The 18,225-nt window shown below is 40.4% G+C and overlaps 1 protein-coding gene and 1 long non-coding RNA gene across 2 annotated transcripts; one reads left to right on the top strand and one right to left on the bottom strand.

Annotated features, from left to right (window-relative positions):
* Nucleotides 1-431: 431 nt before the first annotated feature.
* LOC147321561 (uncharacterized) lies at nucleotides 432-7,126 on the bottom strand. Its single transcript, XM_086305510.1, has 14 exons — nucleotides 6,987-7,126; nucleotides 6,250-6,455; nucleotides 5,959-6,102; nucleotides 4,970-5,108; nucleotides 4,077-4,890; nucleotides 3,592-3,733; nucleotides 3,324-3,467; nucleotides 3,179-3,241; nucleotides 2,883-2,941; nucleotides 2,363-2,553; nucleotides 1,876-2,276; nucleotides 1,503-1,602; nucleotides 1,124-1,319; nucleotides 432-1,031 (listed from the first exon to the last, which is right to left on the bottom strand). The coding sequence occupies exons 1-14, from the start codon at nucleotides 7,107-7,109 to the stop codon at nucleotides 889-891; spliced, it is 2,865 nt and encodes a 954-aa protein (XP_086161636.1). The 5' UTR covers nucleotides 7,110-7,126; the 3' UTR covers nucleotides 432-888.
* Nucleotides 7,127-15,385: 8,259 nt separating this feature from the next.
* LOC147321562 (uncharacterized) lies at nucleotides 15,386-17,278 on the top strand. The gene is made up of 3 exons (XR_015130985.1): nucleotides 15,386-15,490; nucleotides 15,904-15,989; nucleotides 16,171-17,278. It is a non-coding gene; the product is annotated as an uncharacterized LOC147321562 (long non-coding RNA).
* Nucleotides 17,279-18,225: the final 947 nt, after the last annotated feature.

Below are 18,225 nucleotides of genomic sequence, written 5' to 3' on the forward strand. Positions count from 1 at the left end.
CACGCTGCACGATTTAAGTTTGGCTGTTTCCTTCATAAATACCAGCAGGGCTCAAATAGAAATGTGTTTTATTTGAACGCAACCTTCAACTTTTTGTTTTTATTGCACGCAGAAAATTGTAGTTTTCTCTGCAGCAGCCCATTGATTTCATAAATGCAGCACACTATACTTTTTAACACACATGCAGTGTTTTCCTCATTTTACATGTCAGGGCGGGAGCCACAAAAAACGGCTTCTTGAGCATTTCAGGTTGCCTGGTAACCAGCTGATGAAGAGCACTGATTAGCACTTTATTGCCGATTCACGTGTGAACATACAGGCTAATGAAATGCAGTGGCTGATGCAACACTTTAACTGAGGAAAGGAGCTTCTCAGGCATTTGAAAGCACAGCAGAGAATGAAAGAAAAGCACTAACACGTGAGAGCGCCTTTAATGATTTTTATTGAAGAAAAGTTCATAATAACCGCTTTAATGTTGGTCTCAAATTTACTCAAATGTGCATAGAAATGATTATAGAGGAGCACACATCAACAGTAACACTTTCTGTGAATCACACTCTAACATATAAAAAGAAAAGCTGCTGTAAAGCTGCACGACTGAACAACAATCCAAAGATTCATCTTTCAAAGTCTGTTTTATGTCTGTTTTCTCTTAAAGCTGGCAAACACAAACACAGCTGTAACAGCTGGGACTGTGCCCTACATCATAAAGCTAATTGAGGTGACTGTTGTTGTGAGTTCACGCTACACAAATGAAGCTGAATTATAAAGAATTAAATTCATGATTGATTTAAACATGAGCAGATACACAAACACCGAAACTCTGACAGCAAAATGAGGTTCATTGAAAAGTAATGCAGGAACTGGTATTCTGATTACACTGCTGTCTTAATTTTCACTCGAGGCCAAACGCTGGTATTTGACCTTTGACATTTTGGCCCTGTACAGGAGCACTCCACAGATCATGGCAACAGCAGCAAGAAGACATCCAGCGATGAAGACCAGGTTCAGGTTCAGGTTCAGGTTGTTCCCTGAAGACCACAATAGAACCTCAGCATTGTTCACACTTTAGTGAAAGTCAAACAAAGAAGCTAATGTTAAGAAGCACTTTGTGTTTCCATACCTGCACTCATGCTGATGTCTGCTGACCTCTTCAAACGCAGAGGACCCTGGGAAACGAAGTGCGCTGCAGTCTGGATGGCAGAGTCCCTCTTTCGGCGGTGGGAGTGGTGGTGATTGTTTGAGTTGATGCATCCCTGTGAGCACCTGCTGTTGGGATTCCCTGCTTCACACATCATTACTGAACAGCTGATGTATACCTGAGTGAAACAGGACACACTGTCAGTATATCAGCAGACGTACAGTTGCCCCCTCTAGTGGAACAAGAGCAGAGCTGCAGTCAAACCTTTGCTTCTCCATCCCAGCCAAGGAGAAAACACAAATTGGGCATATTTATTAGTGCTTTTAGAAATTGGAGCTTCTAGATATCTACAGTTCTTTACCTGATCGTGCAAACCGATGAACTTGAAGGCCTCGATGCAGAATCTAAACTGTCTCTTGTTGTCGGTCTCATGGATCATCACAGTTGGGTCCACGGGGCACCTAATCAGAGCCGAGCACAAAGACGACACAGCTGCTGTAACTCCATGTCTTACAATCAAAGCTGCTACAGAAGCAGAGACATCACAGGGTTTCTACAGCATTTCAGAATCAAAGAAAAGAGAAAACTTTGGTAAAACTCTGGTTTTCCTTCTTTTCTTTTATATATTGATCCAATGGTGCGTTTTCGTATCAAACTTGGCCAAATGATCAAATGTTGAGGTAACTGATGTGCCCTAAATAATATACACTTCACTTCCTTCAGCACATGCGTACCCGTCTTCAATGATGGAGTAGGTTGGCTGGGAATTGGGGTTGTCGTACGGCGAGGCTCTGCAGGACTCCACAAACATCTCGGTGTCGTTGACTATGGAGGACGCATCTATCTCCATGTAAATCTTCTGCCCTACGTCGTACTCCAGAGGGTACGAACTGGGATCAATGATGCTTCTGAACTGGTTGTTGGGGTAAAACTCAAACTGGTAGGTGAACGTGCCGAAGCCTTTATCAAACACTTCCACCATCGTCCTGTGTGCTGTGAAGCCCAGTGACACGTTCCCCTTTTTGGGGTACTGACAGTAGAACTCTACTTCCAGGTTATGTTTCCTGGTGATCAGAGCTCCGCTGTCATCCACTGTGGTGATTTCATTCTTGAAAATGAGATGTTCCTCGTCCTCCTGCAGAGTCAAACATCACTCTGTCAGTCCTCGTTCTGATATCTAAACCAACAACAACAGAATAGATACAAAGGAGCTCTGGTTACCTCGATCTGAGTGCCACAAGCATTGAGAGGGATGACGCCGATGATGTGAGTGCTGTTGGAGTATCTCTCCAGGCTGCAGAGGGTGTTGCTGGGCTCACTGAGACGCAGGTGATCCTCACGGAGTCCACGGAGGGACGATTTCTCCACCTCTACTCTCATTTCAGACTCAGTGCAGATCACGTTGGTTTTAACTGAAACAAGTTAAAAACATATAAAATATGTTATGATGTAAGAAAACATACAGACTTAGAATTTACCTTATGATACCCATTCAAAGGACTCTTCATTAAGCTAAACCTAATGCAATCCAACACAACAGATTTAAAGATTTACAATTTCAGTTTATTTTAATGTTGCCAGAAATATGTCAAAATCCTCCAACTCCAATTGTCAAAAAGTTATAAAACTATAAAACGAATTCAGTGAAGAAAATAGAAAATATGTCACATATTTGAACACACACAGCACCTTATAAAATAAAATGCACACATTTTGGTATCAAAGATGATTTTAGACTCACTTTCCTCTGTTCCAACTTTCAAGATGACACACCTCATCTCGGACTGATAGACGCCGGACCTGAAGAGACAGAACGATGATAAGTTGACTTAATGTGTGACTTAAATAATTTTCCTTTTTATTATTTCTTCAAATACTCTTGAAATTGTAAAGCTTAAGGTCAAATGAGGAGAGCTTCATTTTATAATTTGTTCATAGTGGCATTATTTATTCCAAAAGCACATTTATTTAAACTTCTCACACCTAGACAGAAAATCCATTTTTTTAAAGCACTAAAAACAACAAAAAGTCACTTACTGTGAAGTCGGGGTGCCGTGGTTATGAGAGTGGGTATTGCCTGGAAAACTGGTCACTGCTGACCTGAAAAACCCACAAAGAGTCCAATCATGACTTTGCTCTCCCAAACTATTTCTGTGTTTAAAGGAATGAAACCGAGGCTAACCCTGTCGCCGATTCAACAGCAAAGCACACTGGGAAATAATCTCCCAGATCGCTGGAGAACGGCGTCCACCGAAGCACAAACTCATTATGTGTGGTTCTGTGCTTGGTCATATTCATTGGCCCGCTCATGATGATATCTTGTATTCTGTAAGAAAACCACAGAAGGAAACAAGGATTAGCTCATTAATGCTGAGCTGAGCTTTCCTGCTGAAGTGATAATAATGCTTCGCTGCCATCAGGCCTCCTTAATCAAGCTTTGTCTCACTCACGCTGCATATGAAGCCTGTGCTTTGATTCTGATCTCCACCTCTTTGTTGACCTCTGCATGAATGCGCTGTCCGTGTGCAGGTGTTGGGTGCACAAACTGGGGCAAGTATAGTCCCTCCTGGCATGAAGGAGCAGGTGGATCCACTGGAGTACAGTTAGAGTAGTAACAAATAAGCATCCATTACCAAACAGGAAGGAGCAGCTGTCTGCATAGCAAAAGTTTAAGGCTTTAAACAAACACGTGAAGTGGAGTTTGGTTCTTGGGCTGCTGAAGAATTCAGTGCAAACAGGTAAAACTAATATTAAGTTTTTAAGATAAACTGTGGGTCACATGAGTAAATAGGTCTGCTGCAATCAGCTGTTTCTACCACAGTTACCACTGTCTTCATGTGCAGAGTCATGAAAGCAGCAACATGCTGAGAACGGAGCAGAGCGGAGTGTGCTGCATCATCACATCATCAAACACTGAGACAACAATGGGCCTTACCAAGGAAAGAGAACTGCAACGGTAGTTTACTGAGGGGAGGAGAGGTCGCCTGCAGCGGTCTGCCCGTAGTCCACCACCATGGTGTGGTAGTGCGGGCTGTTGTAGTTGTAGTAGGAGCGGCTGTAGTTGTAGTGGGGGCTGTTGTAGTTGTAGTGGGCGCAGCTGTAGTTGTAGTGGGCGCAGCTGTAGTTGTAGTGGGCGCAGCTGTAGTTGTAGTAGGAGCGACTGTAGTTGTCCACCACCACCATGATGTGGTAGTGGGGGCTGTTGTAGTTGTAGTGGGAGCGGCTGTAGTTGTAGTAGGAGCGACTGTAGTTGTCCACCACCACCATGATGTGGTAGTGGGGGCTGTTGTAGTTGTAGTGGGAGCGGCTGTTGTAGTTGTAGTGGGCGCAGCTGTAGTTGTAGTGGGCGCAGCTGTAGTTGTAGTAGGAGCGACTGTAGTTGTCCACCACCACCATGATGTGGTAGTGGGGGCTGTTGTAGTTGTAGTGGGAGCGGCTGTTGTAGTTGTAGTAGGAGCAGCTGTAGTTGTCCACCACCACCATGATGTGGTAGTGGGGGGGTATGTAGTTGTAGTAGGAGCGGCTGTAGTTGTCCACCACCACCATGATGTGGTAGTGGGGGGGTATGTAGTTGTTGGATACATGGCGGCAGATCGTTTCCTTCTTGCAGACAGAGGAGACCTGGAGGACTGGGATCCATCGGAGTATCTCAGACTGATGTGTCCTTGTGGGAAATCCTCCACCACCAACTCAAATGAATTCACTAACGGGTCAGCATTAGTGTATTGGTAATGTAACGTGCAGGAGTCCTGACAGTGGGACATTTTGGAGTTAAAAGGGAAAAACCACAAGTGAGTTATTGTACAGTGCATTAGAACATCAGCTAACCTGGTCTAAGTGGAAGCCTGAATGTTGGGTGCAGCCGTAGCACTCTGCACTTCCTGGATTTCCATATCTGCATCTGACTTTGTCTCCATCAGGATCAAAGGACATCAGCTTGTATGTCCGTGGGCAGTTTTCAGGAACTCTTCAATAAACACATTAACAAAGTCTCTGTCAGTGTCTCACACAGTAACATGAACCATTCACTGGTATGATTGTCTTGTATAGAAAATTGATCAAAAAGGTAAAAAGAAAAATATGTTTAATGACAGAGCTGAAGGAAAAATAGACTTAAAAATAAATCTAAATGAAAGAAGTAATTATACAGCAACTGGTAGAGTTCTCACTGTAAATTAAATTAACCCTTTACAAGTGCTTTTTAAATGACTGTAACTCCGACGTCGTTTACGCTAGAGGGAAAATGCAACGGTTTCAGTCCAATCACAAGTAAAAATTGATGACGCACGAGCAGAGAGGTGGGTGTGGAGAAGCAGCAACGCCCCCAATAAGGCCTGGAGATTTACAAAACTGAGTGGCCCGGCTCAAAAACGTTTTGCACATATTTTAAATGTGTGCAAAACGTGCTATGCTAAATATCATATTTAGCATTGTTGATATTGAAAATCGATGTTGTGTTACATTTTGTTAAATATGCGTTTACAGTTAACTATAAATCTGAAAAAACAAAGTTCGTTTTTAATTTTTTATACTGTTGTTCCGTTGTCATAACGATACAATAATGTAAAATGATAAGGTTGTTCTGAAAAGGGGGCAAAAGCATTCACTTGTAGATTTCACAGCCAAAATTACCAAATAAGTCCTGGCTGCTTAAATGATGCTTGGTCAGTAAGTATAATGTTTTAATTTGACTGCTGGTTGATAAAAACAAATGAGCGTGTTGTTTCCCTTTTTGAGAGAAGCAGGTTTTGCTGACATTTTGAAATTCAGATTTCAGTTCAGAGGCTAATAGTTTAAATCAGTTTCAGGAAGCTTACCTGAGGAAAGGTAGGATGGCAACTTCTGGTGCTCTGTTTGGTTTTCCAGTGTCGGATCTTTCTCCCAAATCCACAAGAGTGTTCAAGTACCATGGATGGCCCCAGTAAGAGGTACGTGTGGGGATCCAGCAGCAGCTCGCTGCCCTGGTTTGTTTGGAAATAACGAAGTAAGTCACTAAACAGGAAGTTATATAATGAATAAGATGACTTCAACTCAGTAACTGTAACCAATAGTCACACATAATAAAGCACATCGACAACATCTTCATACTTTAAATGAAAAATGCTCACCGCATTTCAAAAGGTCTGTTGCTCGGGACGACCCGCGTGGTGACGGTTTCCGTTTCACACCATTGTCTGTTATAGAGTGGAGCACTGGTGCTGCTGTCCAGTGTGCCTCTCTGACTTGTGGAGGTGTAGCCACAGTATCCACTGGAACAATACCAGCCGAGGGAGTAGTAACATCCATCATAGGTGTCCCTGTCCCGAATTTGAACCTATAGCAAATATCATATAATCAACTCAGTCAGATTCTCACCAGTTATTTCAGTTTTACTCCACGTTATCAGTATGAAGAAGGTTCTGTATCTGCGTTTGATCATGTGATCACAATTTTAACACAATCAATAACAAATGTAGGTCATGGAAGCCACGTCTGCAGCCATTGATTAGTCAAAGCACTCTGGATTTAGAGGTGAAGAAAGTGAAACACAATAATAATCATCTTCATCATCATCATAATTATTATTATTATTGTGTTTTTCATAATATTTTCATTGATGAACATTTATTAGTTGTTCTCAATAGTTTAAAAAAATAAAGTTTAGTATTTGTTTAAACTTTAATAAAAGACAAAGTGTTTAAAAATGCATGCATAAGTTAAGAAGCAAAAATTAAGGAATTCAAGGAAAAGGCTGAAAAGTGAAAGTTTATTCTATCAGAATAATCAGACCTGCCACAGTCGGGACAACAGCTTCACTTATTATCTGTCATTAACATTAAGTACAGTTAAACGTTGTATATCTCACATTAAAAGAGCCATCAGGGTTTCTTCCTTTGTAGGTGTAGGTCGTGGTTCCCCCAAAGTAATGAGAAGCAGACACCAGTGAGACCAGGAGCAGCTGAAGCAGGAGCATCAGTGTGGACGCCATGATCCTCCAAACCCAACTCTGTCTCCAGAGATGCTGCTCACATCCACCTGCAGCATCTTTATATACGAAGCAGGGCACAGTCCTGCCAAGTCTAGTGGCATGCACGCTATGTGAGAGAACAATAGGAGCTGCAAAACTGGTCTGAGCAGGAAAACACACCTGTTTAAAAAAAAATATATACTGTAAATGAGTAAATGAAACCTAACTTATCTGATTCCTGGCACACAGACCGTGTTATTGTTATCCTGTAAACACAGGGTTACGCCTGAAAACCAGTTTAATCCACGTGATAGTTTCTACTTTGATTCTTTTAAAGACAGTTTTAAAATCTGACAGTACTTCAATTCAATTCAATTCAATTTTATTTATATAGCGCCAAATCACAACAAAAGTCGCCTCATAGATACAGAGAAAAACCCAACAATCATATGACCCCCTATGAGCAGCACTTTGGCGACAGTGGGAAGCAAAAACTCCCTTTTAACAGGAAGAAATCTCCAGCAGAACCAGGCTCAGGGAGGGGCGGGGCCATCTTCTGCGACCGGTTGGGGTGAGAGAAGGAAGACAGGATAAAGACATGCTGTGGAAGAGAGACAGAGGTTAATAACAGATATGATTCAATGCAGAGAGGTCTGTTAATACATAGTGAGTGAGAAAGGTGACTGGAAAGGAAAAACTCAATGCATCATGGGAATCCACGGCAGCCTACGTCTATTGCAGCATAACTAAGGGAGGATTCAGGGTCACCTGGTCCAGCCCTAACTATATGCTTTAGCAAAAAGGAAAGTTTGAAGCCTAATCTTGAAAGTAGAGATAGTGTCTGTCTCCTGAATCCAAACTGGAAGCTGGTTCCACAGAAGAGGGGCCTGAAAACTGAAGGCTCTGCCTCCCATTCTACTTTTAAATACTCTAGGAACAACAAGTAGGCCTGCAGTGCGAGAGCGAAGTGCTCTAATAGGGTGATATGGTACAGGAGAAATCTGCTCTCTCTTTCTAGTCCCTGTCAGGACTCTTGCTGCAGCATTTTGGATCAGCTGAAGGCTTTTCAGTGAGTTTTTAGGACTTCCTGATAATAATGAATTACAGTCGTCCAGCCTGGAAGTAATAAATGCATGAACTAGTTTTTCAGCGTCACTCTGAGACAGGATATTTCTAACTTTAGAGATGTTGCACAAATGGAAGAAAGCAGTCTTACATATTTGTTTAATATGTGCATTGAAGGACATGTCCTGGTCAAAAATGACTCCAAGGTTCCTCACAGCGTTACTGGAGGCCAAGGTAATGCCACCCAGAGTAAGAATCTGCTTAGAGACCATATTTCTAAGATTTTCAGGGCCGAGTACAATAACCTCAGTTTGATCTGAATTAAGAAGCAGAAAGTTAGCGGCCATCCAGGTCTTTATGTCTTTAAGACATTCCTGCAGTTTAACTCATTGGTGTGTGTTATCTGGCTTCATGGACAGATAGAGCTGGGTGTCATCTGCATAGCAGTGTAAATGTATGCTATGTCTTCTAATGATGCTGCCTAAGGGAAGCATGTATAATGTAAACAGAATTGGTCCTAGCACTGAACCCTGTGGAACTCCATAATTAACCTCAGTGTGTGAAGAGGACTCTCCATTTACATGCACAAACTGGAGTCTATTAGATAGATATGATACAAACCACTGCAGTGCAGTACCTGTAATACCTACAGCATGTTCTAATCGCTCTAATAGGATATTATGGTCGACAGTATTGAACGCTGCACTGAGGTCTAGCAGGACAAGCACAGAGATGAGTCCACTGTCAGAGGCCATAAGAAGATCATTTGTAACCTTCACTAAAGCTGTTACTGTGCTGTGATGAGCTCTGAAACCTGACTGAAACTCTTCAAATAAACCATTCCTCTGCAGATGATCTGTTAGCTGTTTGACAACTACTCTTTCAAGGATGTTTGATATGAAAGGAAGGTTGGAGATTGGCCTATAATTAGCTAAGACTGCTGGGTCTAGAGATGCTTTTTGAGTAAAGGTTTAACTACAGCCAGCTTGAAGGCCTGTGGTACATAGCTGATCATTAGAGATAGGTTGATCATATTTAAGATCGAAGAATTAATTAATGGCAGGACTTCTTTGAGCAGTTTTGTAGGAATGGGGTCTAAAAGACACGTTGATGGTTTGGAGGAAGTAATTATTGAAGTTAACTCAGAAAGATCAATTGGAGAAAAAGAGTCTAACTTAACATCAGTGGTACTAAGAGTAGCTGTAGATAATATTACATCTGTGGGATGATTATTGGTAATTTTTTCTCTAATGATAAAAATTTTATTGGTGAAGAAGTTCATGAAGTCATTACTAGTTAACGTTAAAGGGATGGTTGGCTCAAAAGAGCTCTGACTGTTTGTCAGCCTGGCTACAGAGCTGAAGAGAAACCTGGGGTTGTTCTTATTTCCTTCAATCAGTGATGAATAGTAAGATGTTCTGGCTTTGCGGAGGGCTTTCTTATAAAGCAGCAAACTATTTCTCCAGGCTAAATGATGATCCTCTAAATTTGTGACACGCCATTTCCTCTCCAGATTACGAGTCATCTGCTTTAGGGTACGTGTTTGAGAATTATATCACGGAGTCAGGTACTTCTGATTAGAGACCTTAGTTTTCACAGGAGCTACAGTATCCAGAGTCGTACGTAGTGAGGAGGTAAAATTATTAACAAGATGATCGACCTCTGTTGGAGTAGCGTTCAGATAGCTGCTCTGCTCTGTGTTGGTACAGGGCATTGAAGATGATAACAGTGGGTGGATTATATTCTTAAACTTAGCTACAGCGCTTTCAGAAAGACATCTACTTTGATAAAGTCTACTCTCCACCGCTGTGTAATCAATTATTGTAAATGTAAATGTTATCAGGAAATGATCAGACAGGAGAGGGTTTTCAGGAAACACTGTTAAATGTTCAGTTTCTATGCCTTATGTTAAAACAAGATCTAGAGTGTGATTAAAGTGGTGGGTGGGTTCTTTTACATTTTGAGAGAAACCAATTGAGTCTAATAACAGATTAAATGCCATGTTGAGGCTGTCATTTTTAGCATCTACATGGATGTTAAAATCACCCACAATAATTATTTTATCTGAGCTCAGAACTAAATTAGATATAAAGTCTGAGAAATCAGACAGAAACTCTGTGTAAGGCCCAGGTGGACGATAGATGATAACAAGTAAGACTGGTTTCTGAGTTTTACAGCTGGGGTGGACAATGTTAAGCATCAGGCTTTCAAATGAATTAAAAGTCTGTCTGGGTCTTTCATTAATTAATAGGCTGGTGTGAAAAATTGCTGCCACACCTCCCCCTCGGCCTGTGCTTCGAGATTTCTGGTAGTTAGAATGACTCGGGGGTGTTGATTCATTTAAACTAACACAATCATCCTGCTGCAACCAGGTTTCTGTAAGGCAGAGTAAATCAATTTGTTGATCAATTATTAAGTCATGTACTAACAGAGACTTGGAGGAGAGAGACCTAATATTTAATAATCCACATTTCACTGTTTTACTCTTTGGTTCAGATGTGGATACTGTATTGTTCTTTCTTTGTGATTGTTTATGTTTAAGTTGTTTGTTGCTGGTTTTTAGTTTGTTTTTTGTCTTTTTGGAAGCTGACACAGTCTCTATGGAGATGGGTTTTTGGGGGGGTAGCAAATTCACGTACTTAAATTCACATAAACAGTACATGTTTACAACAAAGAATTATATTTAGATTCTGTCAAATCACACATATAACTGCAAGCCTGCATTTCATTCGTAACACTTCTTTCAAGAAAAAGTTGAAAAGTTCACTTTCAGAATTTTCTCACATCACACCAGGTTTTAGTGCAGCACAAATACATGTATTTTTACATTACAGACTCACATCACTGGAGTGTGAGGATAATAAATCAGCTATTCTGATTTACATTTTCCTTTTCAGAGCATGTCCAGAGTGGGTTCGCTCTTTTTTTCATTTTAATTTAGAGTTTTGTCTCATTCTTTGGTTTCTTTTACATAAATAAACGAGAGAACAAAGAACAATAACCCCAGAATTAAACTGACACTACATAATTCAATAGTAATAGGTGCAGTATTTTGGCTCAGTTATTAGCGCTGCAGAGGCCTTCTGTGTAGTTTGGATGTTCTCCATGTGCTTGAAAATGTAAAGCTAAAGACATGTGCGTTCTCAGACATTTAATAATTTGGTTTGATCAGTCAAATGGCCTTCAGGTAAACAACACGGCTCTTTTTTTGCAACTCTTTCGATCACACAATGCTCTGTGCAAACAAAGCAGAGGTATTTTGCTTTTTGTTTGCAGTTGCACTGCATAGTTTTAGTTTCATTTTTCAATCATATGCATACATGTAGAACAGTTTAAAATCAGATGACCAAAATACAGGGTGGCGCACAGCCCAGCTTCTAAACAAAGAGGGAACAGGGTCATAATGTAAAAAGAAATGATAAAATTAGCAAATAAAAGAAACACCTGGTGGAATATTTAATAATTGATATTTAAGATGCCTTAGAAAGTGTTTTAATGTTTGGTTTAAGTTAGTACATTAATACATTAATAACCTTTAATGCTGGGACCAAAAATGAATGCGAACAGAGGCTCTGCCCAGTTTAATTTTCTCAGCTTGTCCTGTCTACTGCCTTCATGCGGGAGCTGTCTAGGCTTCTCACTTTTACCTGCTCCATGTCTCCATCCAATCTCTTACTTCACCCACTTCATTATTCATCATTCATGGTTTGCCAGCAAATTCTTATAACCGTTGGACCGTCTCAGTTCCACACAGCATGTTCAAGTGCCACCCACATCAAAGGTCACACCGGATCTGGTTTTCCTTCCAGTCTGAGCTACTTCCTGTTCCTCTGCCTAGGTCGTATACTAACTGTACCATCACATACAGGGATATGAAGACTGCCATTGCACTGGCCGGTGTTGATACAGCTTTTTTTTTATTGTGTCACAGTACATATTCTTATATTTTTAGATGACAGGATTTCATGTGTATCAAACTCACATTATTGCAGTGTGAGGATAATAGTCAGAGTTATTCTGATTTGCATTTTCATGGGTTCTTAAAAACTGTTAAACTGTTTGCTCTTTTGTTTTACAATTTTAAATTAAATGTTTTACATTTAGAGTTTGGTCTCTGAATTTTTGTGTCTTTCACATAGATACACAACAGAATAAAGAATCAGCGAGTCCAGATGGACAATGACCTCAGGATAAAACACTGTGCTTTGTGAAGGTGACTAACTCACAGTCATGTGGATGTAATAATAATAGGTGTAGAATCCTGGCTCAGTAATTAGCTCTGCCTCACAGCATTTCAGTCTCTGCAGCGCCTTTCTATGTTTGTAAGTTCTCCGTGGGGATTTTATTTCAGTTTTTAGATTTTTTTTATTGTGATATCAGTTGTCAGACATTTAATAGTTTTGTTTCTTCAGTCAAATGGCATTCAGAAAAACAGCACGGCTCTTTTTGGCACCGCTTCATTGCACAATGGTGCTGTGCAAACAAAGCAGAGGTATTTCGCTTTTTGATCCTCTCTTTGTCTCACTAGAATATCGTATGTTTTTCCAAGAAGTTGCTATAAATGGTGAACTCATGCACCTCCCCTTCAGGTGCCCTTGACCTCTGCTACAAAGGCCTGGACTTCTCTCATTCTCCCCACAAGCGTGCATTTCAGTCCTCGTTTTCCTCTCCTCCAAGTCAAGCCAAATGTTCCAGCTGCAGCTTGAACCACAAACAGTAGCGGAGTGCGATACTGCATATTTTGGCATTGATCCAATACCAAGTAAATACGGGCCAGTATCGCTGGTACCAATACCCATACTTTTCAATAAACAATAAATTTTCATGACCTTAAGTGTTTTTTGTGATGTTTCCTTTTTTATCATTCCATCCATCCATCCGTCTTCTTCTGCTTTATCCAGGGTCGGGTCGCGGGGGCAGCAGCCTAAGCAAAGAGGCCCAGACCTCCCTCTCTCCAGCCACCTCCTCCAGCTTATCCGGGGGAACACCAAGGCGTTCCCAGGCCAGCCGAGAGATATAATCTCTCCAGCGTGTCCTGGGTCTGCCCCGGGGCCTCCTCCCGGTGGGACATGCCTGGAACACCTCACCCAGGAGGCGCCCAGGGGGCATCCTTGTGCCTGAACCACCTCAGCTGGCTCCTTTCGATGTGGAGCAGCAGCGGCTCTACTCTGAGCCCCTCCCGGATGGCAGAAACTCTCACCCTATCTCTAAGGGAGAGAAATATCCTGTCTCAGAGTGACGCTGAAAAACTAGTTCATGCATTTATTACTTCCAGGCTGGACGACTGTAATTCATTATTATCAGGAAGTCCTAAAAACTCCCTGAAAAGCCTTCAGCTAATCCAAAATGCTGCAGCAAGAGTCCTGACAGGGACTAGAAAGAGAGAGCAGATTTCTCCTGTTTTGGCTTCCTGTTAAATCCAGAATTGAATTCAAAATCCTGCTCCTCACATACAAGGTCTTAAATAATCAGGCCCCATCTTATCTTAATGACCTTGTAGTACCATATCACCCTATTAGAGCACTTCGCTCTCGCTCTGCAGGCCTACTTGTTGTTCCTAGAGTATTTAAAAGTAGAATGGGAGGCAGAGCCTTCAGTTTTCAGGCCCCTCTTCTGTGGAACCAGCTTCCAGTTTGGATTCAGGAGACAGACACTATCGCTACTTTCAAGATTAGGCTTCAAACTTTCCTTTTTGCTAAAGCATATATTTAGGGCTGGACCAGGTGACCCTGAATCCTCCCTTAGTTATGCTGCAATAGACGTAGGCTGCCGTGGATTACCATGATGCATTGAGTTTTTCCTTTCCAGTCACCTTCCTCACTCACTATGTGCACTCAAAAAAAAAATCAACTAGGGCATGTGTTTGATTAGCAAAGCAGTAATATGTTTACATTGCATGAAGAAATCATTTTTATGGGTATTAAATGATTCATTGTTTTTTGTTGAATATGAGTCAAAGAAAATTCTGATGAGTTAAATTCATTCATGGCAGTCCAATGAGAATGAGGTCCATCAAACCAACGACTATGATAGTGTCATGCATTGCGCATGCTCCACGCCCACCAGATGAGTCCGTTGAGACGCTAACGAGCGCACGTGGAGTTCCTCCTTTGGTATACTTGACAGTAAGGTAAGTTGCTCACATATCTCTTCATATATTTATTTAGGTTAGGAGTGTGAGAGATAAATACTATTTGTTAAATGTTTTACCCATGTAGTGTGGTAACTTAGAGGAGCTTTATATATCAGGGAGTGTGTGGAGCCAAACTGTCACAATAATTGCATGTGCATTTTCTTTTTGTTTTGAATTCAGAATGATTCAGGTGGATCTTTGTTCGGGTCCTAGTTTCTCTGCTCTCTGGTGCTCTTCATTAAGGCTGACTAACAGTCTTCACATTTCACAGTATGTAGATATTAACACAAATTCATCAAGAGTAATAATTTTATTTTAATTAAATAATTTCTCTCCTCAGAAATATGTCGCAAAATAAAGCCACATTCCCATGCTCTGAGATTCTTACACCTCCTCAACAATAACAGTAAGTTTCATATGTTTGACTTATTATTATTATTATTATTATTATTATTATTAGCAGTAGTAGTAGTATTGTTGTTGTTATTATTAATCTGTTTTTTTCTTTGGTTTTTGGCATCATGTTCATGTTTTTCAGATTGACAAGGAACTCCTGCACATATTGACAGTACCACTGCTATCCACATTCTTTTCTGAGCTAGATGATGGAGATCTTTAGAGGCAAAGGTGGAGGGCTGGAAGAAAAATGAGACACATCATGGGGACCATCTCCAAGGTGTGTGCTAAAATGGTTAGACCTGTGTTTAAGAACTTTTTATGCCCATAACATGCCAATTTTATGAGCAAAAATATCTATACATATGGTAGGCAAAAGTCCTAAGTTGTTTTCATATTGTTATTGTCATGGTCCGGAGTCTGTGACTCCGTGTTTATGTTTAGTTCATTGGTATTCTGTGGTTTTGGGTACCTTGGGTGTTTGTACTCTTCTGTTTCATGGTTCATGTTCTTATGTTCTGTGTCCCCCAGTCTGTGTTAAGTTGGTGTGTTATGTCATTACGTGTATGTGTTTCCTATTTTACTTTGAAGGTCCGTGTCTGTTCTCAGTGTGTTCAGTTTACTTTTCCCCTGTCTCATCAGGTCGGATTACTCCCAGCTGTGCCCTCCTTTTGTGTCTCATCCCCTCGTTATCCTTCTGTGTATTTTAACCTCGTGTCTGCCTCTGTTAGTTGCTGGTTCGTCTGCGTTATTCCCCTCCGTCATTCTGTGTTTATTCCTCCGGCTTCCTGGGCATTCTCCCTGCAAGGTACCCTCGTTCGTGTTCTGGCTTTGTGTTTAGTTTTAGTTTTCCCAGTTTAGAGTTTTTACCGTTCTGTTTCTCGCCACCCTTTTTTGTTGTACTTCACCTGTTGTTAATAAAGCTCACCCTCCACTTAAGCAGTCTGCATCTTGGGTCTGTTATTAATCCACACGGCCTGCCTCGGCACCCCGTGACAGTTATACAAATTATATAAGCGTCAGTCTTATATTAGTTGATGAAGTCGCATGGCTAATCTTGATCAAAATAAAGAGACAAACCTGTTTGGTTGCCTCATTTTGTGTCTGATTTTGTTGAGATAGATGAGTACTTGCCTTTTGGTCTTTCCAAACAAAGTATTCCTTTTTCGAACTGCTGCCTAAAAGCTAAATATTGTCATTATGGATTCCCTTTTTCCCTAGGATGACACAATACATGCAAGACGAGCATCCATCCTGAAGTCCTTGTGTAACTACGAGACTGCGACAAACTTGTGAAGGAATATACGGTGAGTTACATTCACAAGGTGTTCTGTGTTATGTAATTTAATGCAGGGGTAATTTTGATATATGAAACAGCAAAATGTGACACCCTGTACAACTAAAACATATTGTCATTTTTCCTTGTTTTGTTTAATGTCAAATTTAAACATATCAGCATTTTTTTCCTTTCTTTTTTTGCATATCTAGACTCATTATATTTCACATCACAGAACACTGAGGCCACGCTGAAGCCATGGAACAAACTGTGATGGGAGTGTATGTCCTACAGCAGGAGGGTGCGGAGCCTGGAGATGACCCAGAGAACATCGGTGTCAGGATTGGAGGTGTGGAGATTCTCACTGGTTTGAGGAGCATTGCAATTGCTTGTGCTCTTTTATTTGGACTGATATACTGCCTGAACCTAAGCTACCCACCGGAGCTCAAATGCATTTTTGAAGTCTTGCAAAAGATTATCATGAAGCTGGATGGGCAGAGGTTTCAGATTCAGGGAAGCCAGATATTTTTTCCATATTTCTGCAATGCAAATTTGTGTTTAGGGTTAGGGTTCAAAATTGTAAGTTATAAAATGTTCATAAGGACTTTGTGGTTTGCTCAGTGGACATTAGACAAAGATTGTTAGTTCATAAGTTAAAGTCTCATACACTTGCAGTTTAAACATTGATTTGTGCAAGATGGGCAATTGTTACAAAGGAAATGTACCCACAGGTTTTCCCAAATTGTTTGAGTGGAGCAGTTGTTCTCAAACTTATTAAATGTTTTCTCCACACGTTAAATAGACTAAAGTTACCATTAATGGATACAGCCTGATTACATGGAGCACTAATGGATGTATGCAAGAAACATAGTAATGCTGAATGTTAAATTGTGTTAAAATTCATGCTTTTGCTTGCAATGCATATTTTACTACAGTTTACCAGAGTTGCTTTGGGGATATTATTCTTTGTTGGCAAACTATTCTACAGACTATTTTTCTTTCAGTCAGCATGTCTTGATTGTTCTGTGGTCTCCTACATGTGTTTCTGTTAAAGAATGATTCTAAATGTACCCGTTATTTACTCAGCTAGTGAGCTCAGTGATCTATTAGCTTTGAGCCACTCCAAATGTGGGCACATTTTTATTTTTTATTATTATTTTTTTTTATTATTATTATTATTTTTTTTATAACTTCATATGAAGGTAGCTAATAAGGTTAGTATGAGACGGTTGAAGGGGAGAAAGCTGGGCTGAGCTGAGATCCTGCCAACTGTTTTAAGAATGTCCAAGCAAAATAAAAGAGTTCGTTTTGCAAGTTATCGTTTATGTACGTTTCATTAATTGAGTTAAAAGTAATGTTTCCATGAGCAATACAAACACTAACTGAAACACAATTGGTGTGAGTACCACAGACATACATTACATTTGTTAATTCAACAAGATTAACATTGGTGTAACAAACAAATATTTACTAGTTCATGTATCAAGACTGACTTTTGACGTGCCAAAGTGTTCAAACAATATAACATGAATTGGTACAAACATGTTAACTGAATAAAAGTCAAATTAATTGAATGTTAATGTGAATATTATGTTATACTTACAAACATATATCATGTTGAAGCAACAAAATCAAGATGGATTAATATGACATGATTTGCTTAGATGGAATATAAGTGGGAGGATAAAATTATGTTCAACCAATGAATTATTTGAGTGTTAACAGGCCTCTCTGCATTGAATCATATCTGTTATTAACCTCTGTCTCTCTTCCACAGCATGTCTTTATCCTGTCTTCCTTCTCTCACCTCAACCAATCACAGCAGATGGCCCCGCCCCTCCCTGAGCCTGGTTCTGCTGGAGGTTTCTTCCTGTTAAAAGGGAGTTTTTCCTTCCCACTGTCGCCAAAGTGCTGCTCATAGGGGGTCATATGATTGTTGGGTTTTTCTCTGTATCTATTATTGTACGGTCTACTGTACAATACAAAGCACCTTGAGGCAACTGTGGTTGTGATTTGGCGCTGTGTAAATAAAATTGAATTTAATTGAATTATTATTATTCATTAAATGTAAGGTTACACCTGAAAAAACAGTCCTTTAAAGACAGTTTTGAAGTCTCACAGTACTTAAATTCACATTAACAGTATATGTTTACAACAAAGAATCGTATTAAGATTCATTCAGTATATTCAGATGCAAACATATTCTGACAGAATCTTAACAGAAGAGAACTGTTAGGTTTTATCACTACAATCACTTAAAGCTTGTA

This window comes from Aulonocara sp. 'chitande type north' Nkhata Bay, linkage group LG9 (assembly GCF_057382095.1).
Source record: "Aulonocara sp. 'chitande type north' Nkhata Bay isolate Kocher_YH1m ecotype deep benthic linkage group LG9, A_spYH_male_GT1.1, whole genome shotgun sequence".
Taxonomy (NCBI): Eukaryota; Metazoa; Chordata; class Actinopteri; order Cichliformes; family Cichlidae; genus Aulonocara; species Aulonocara sp. 'chitande type north' Nkhata Bay.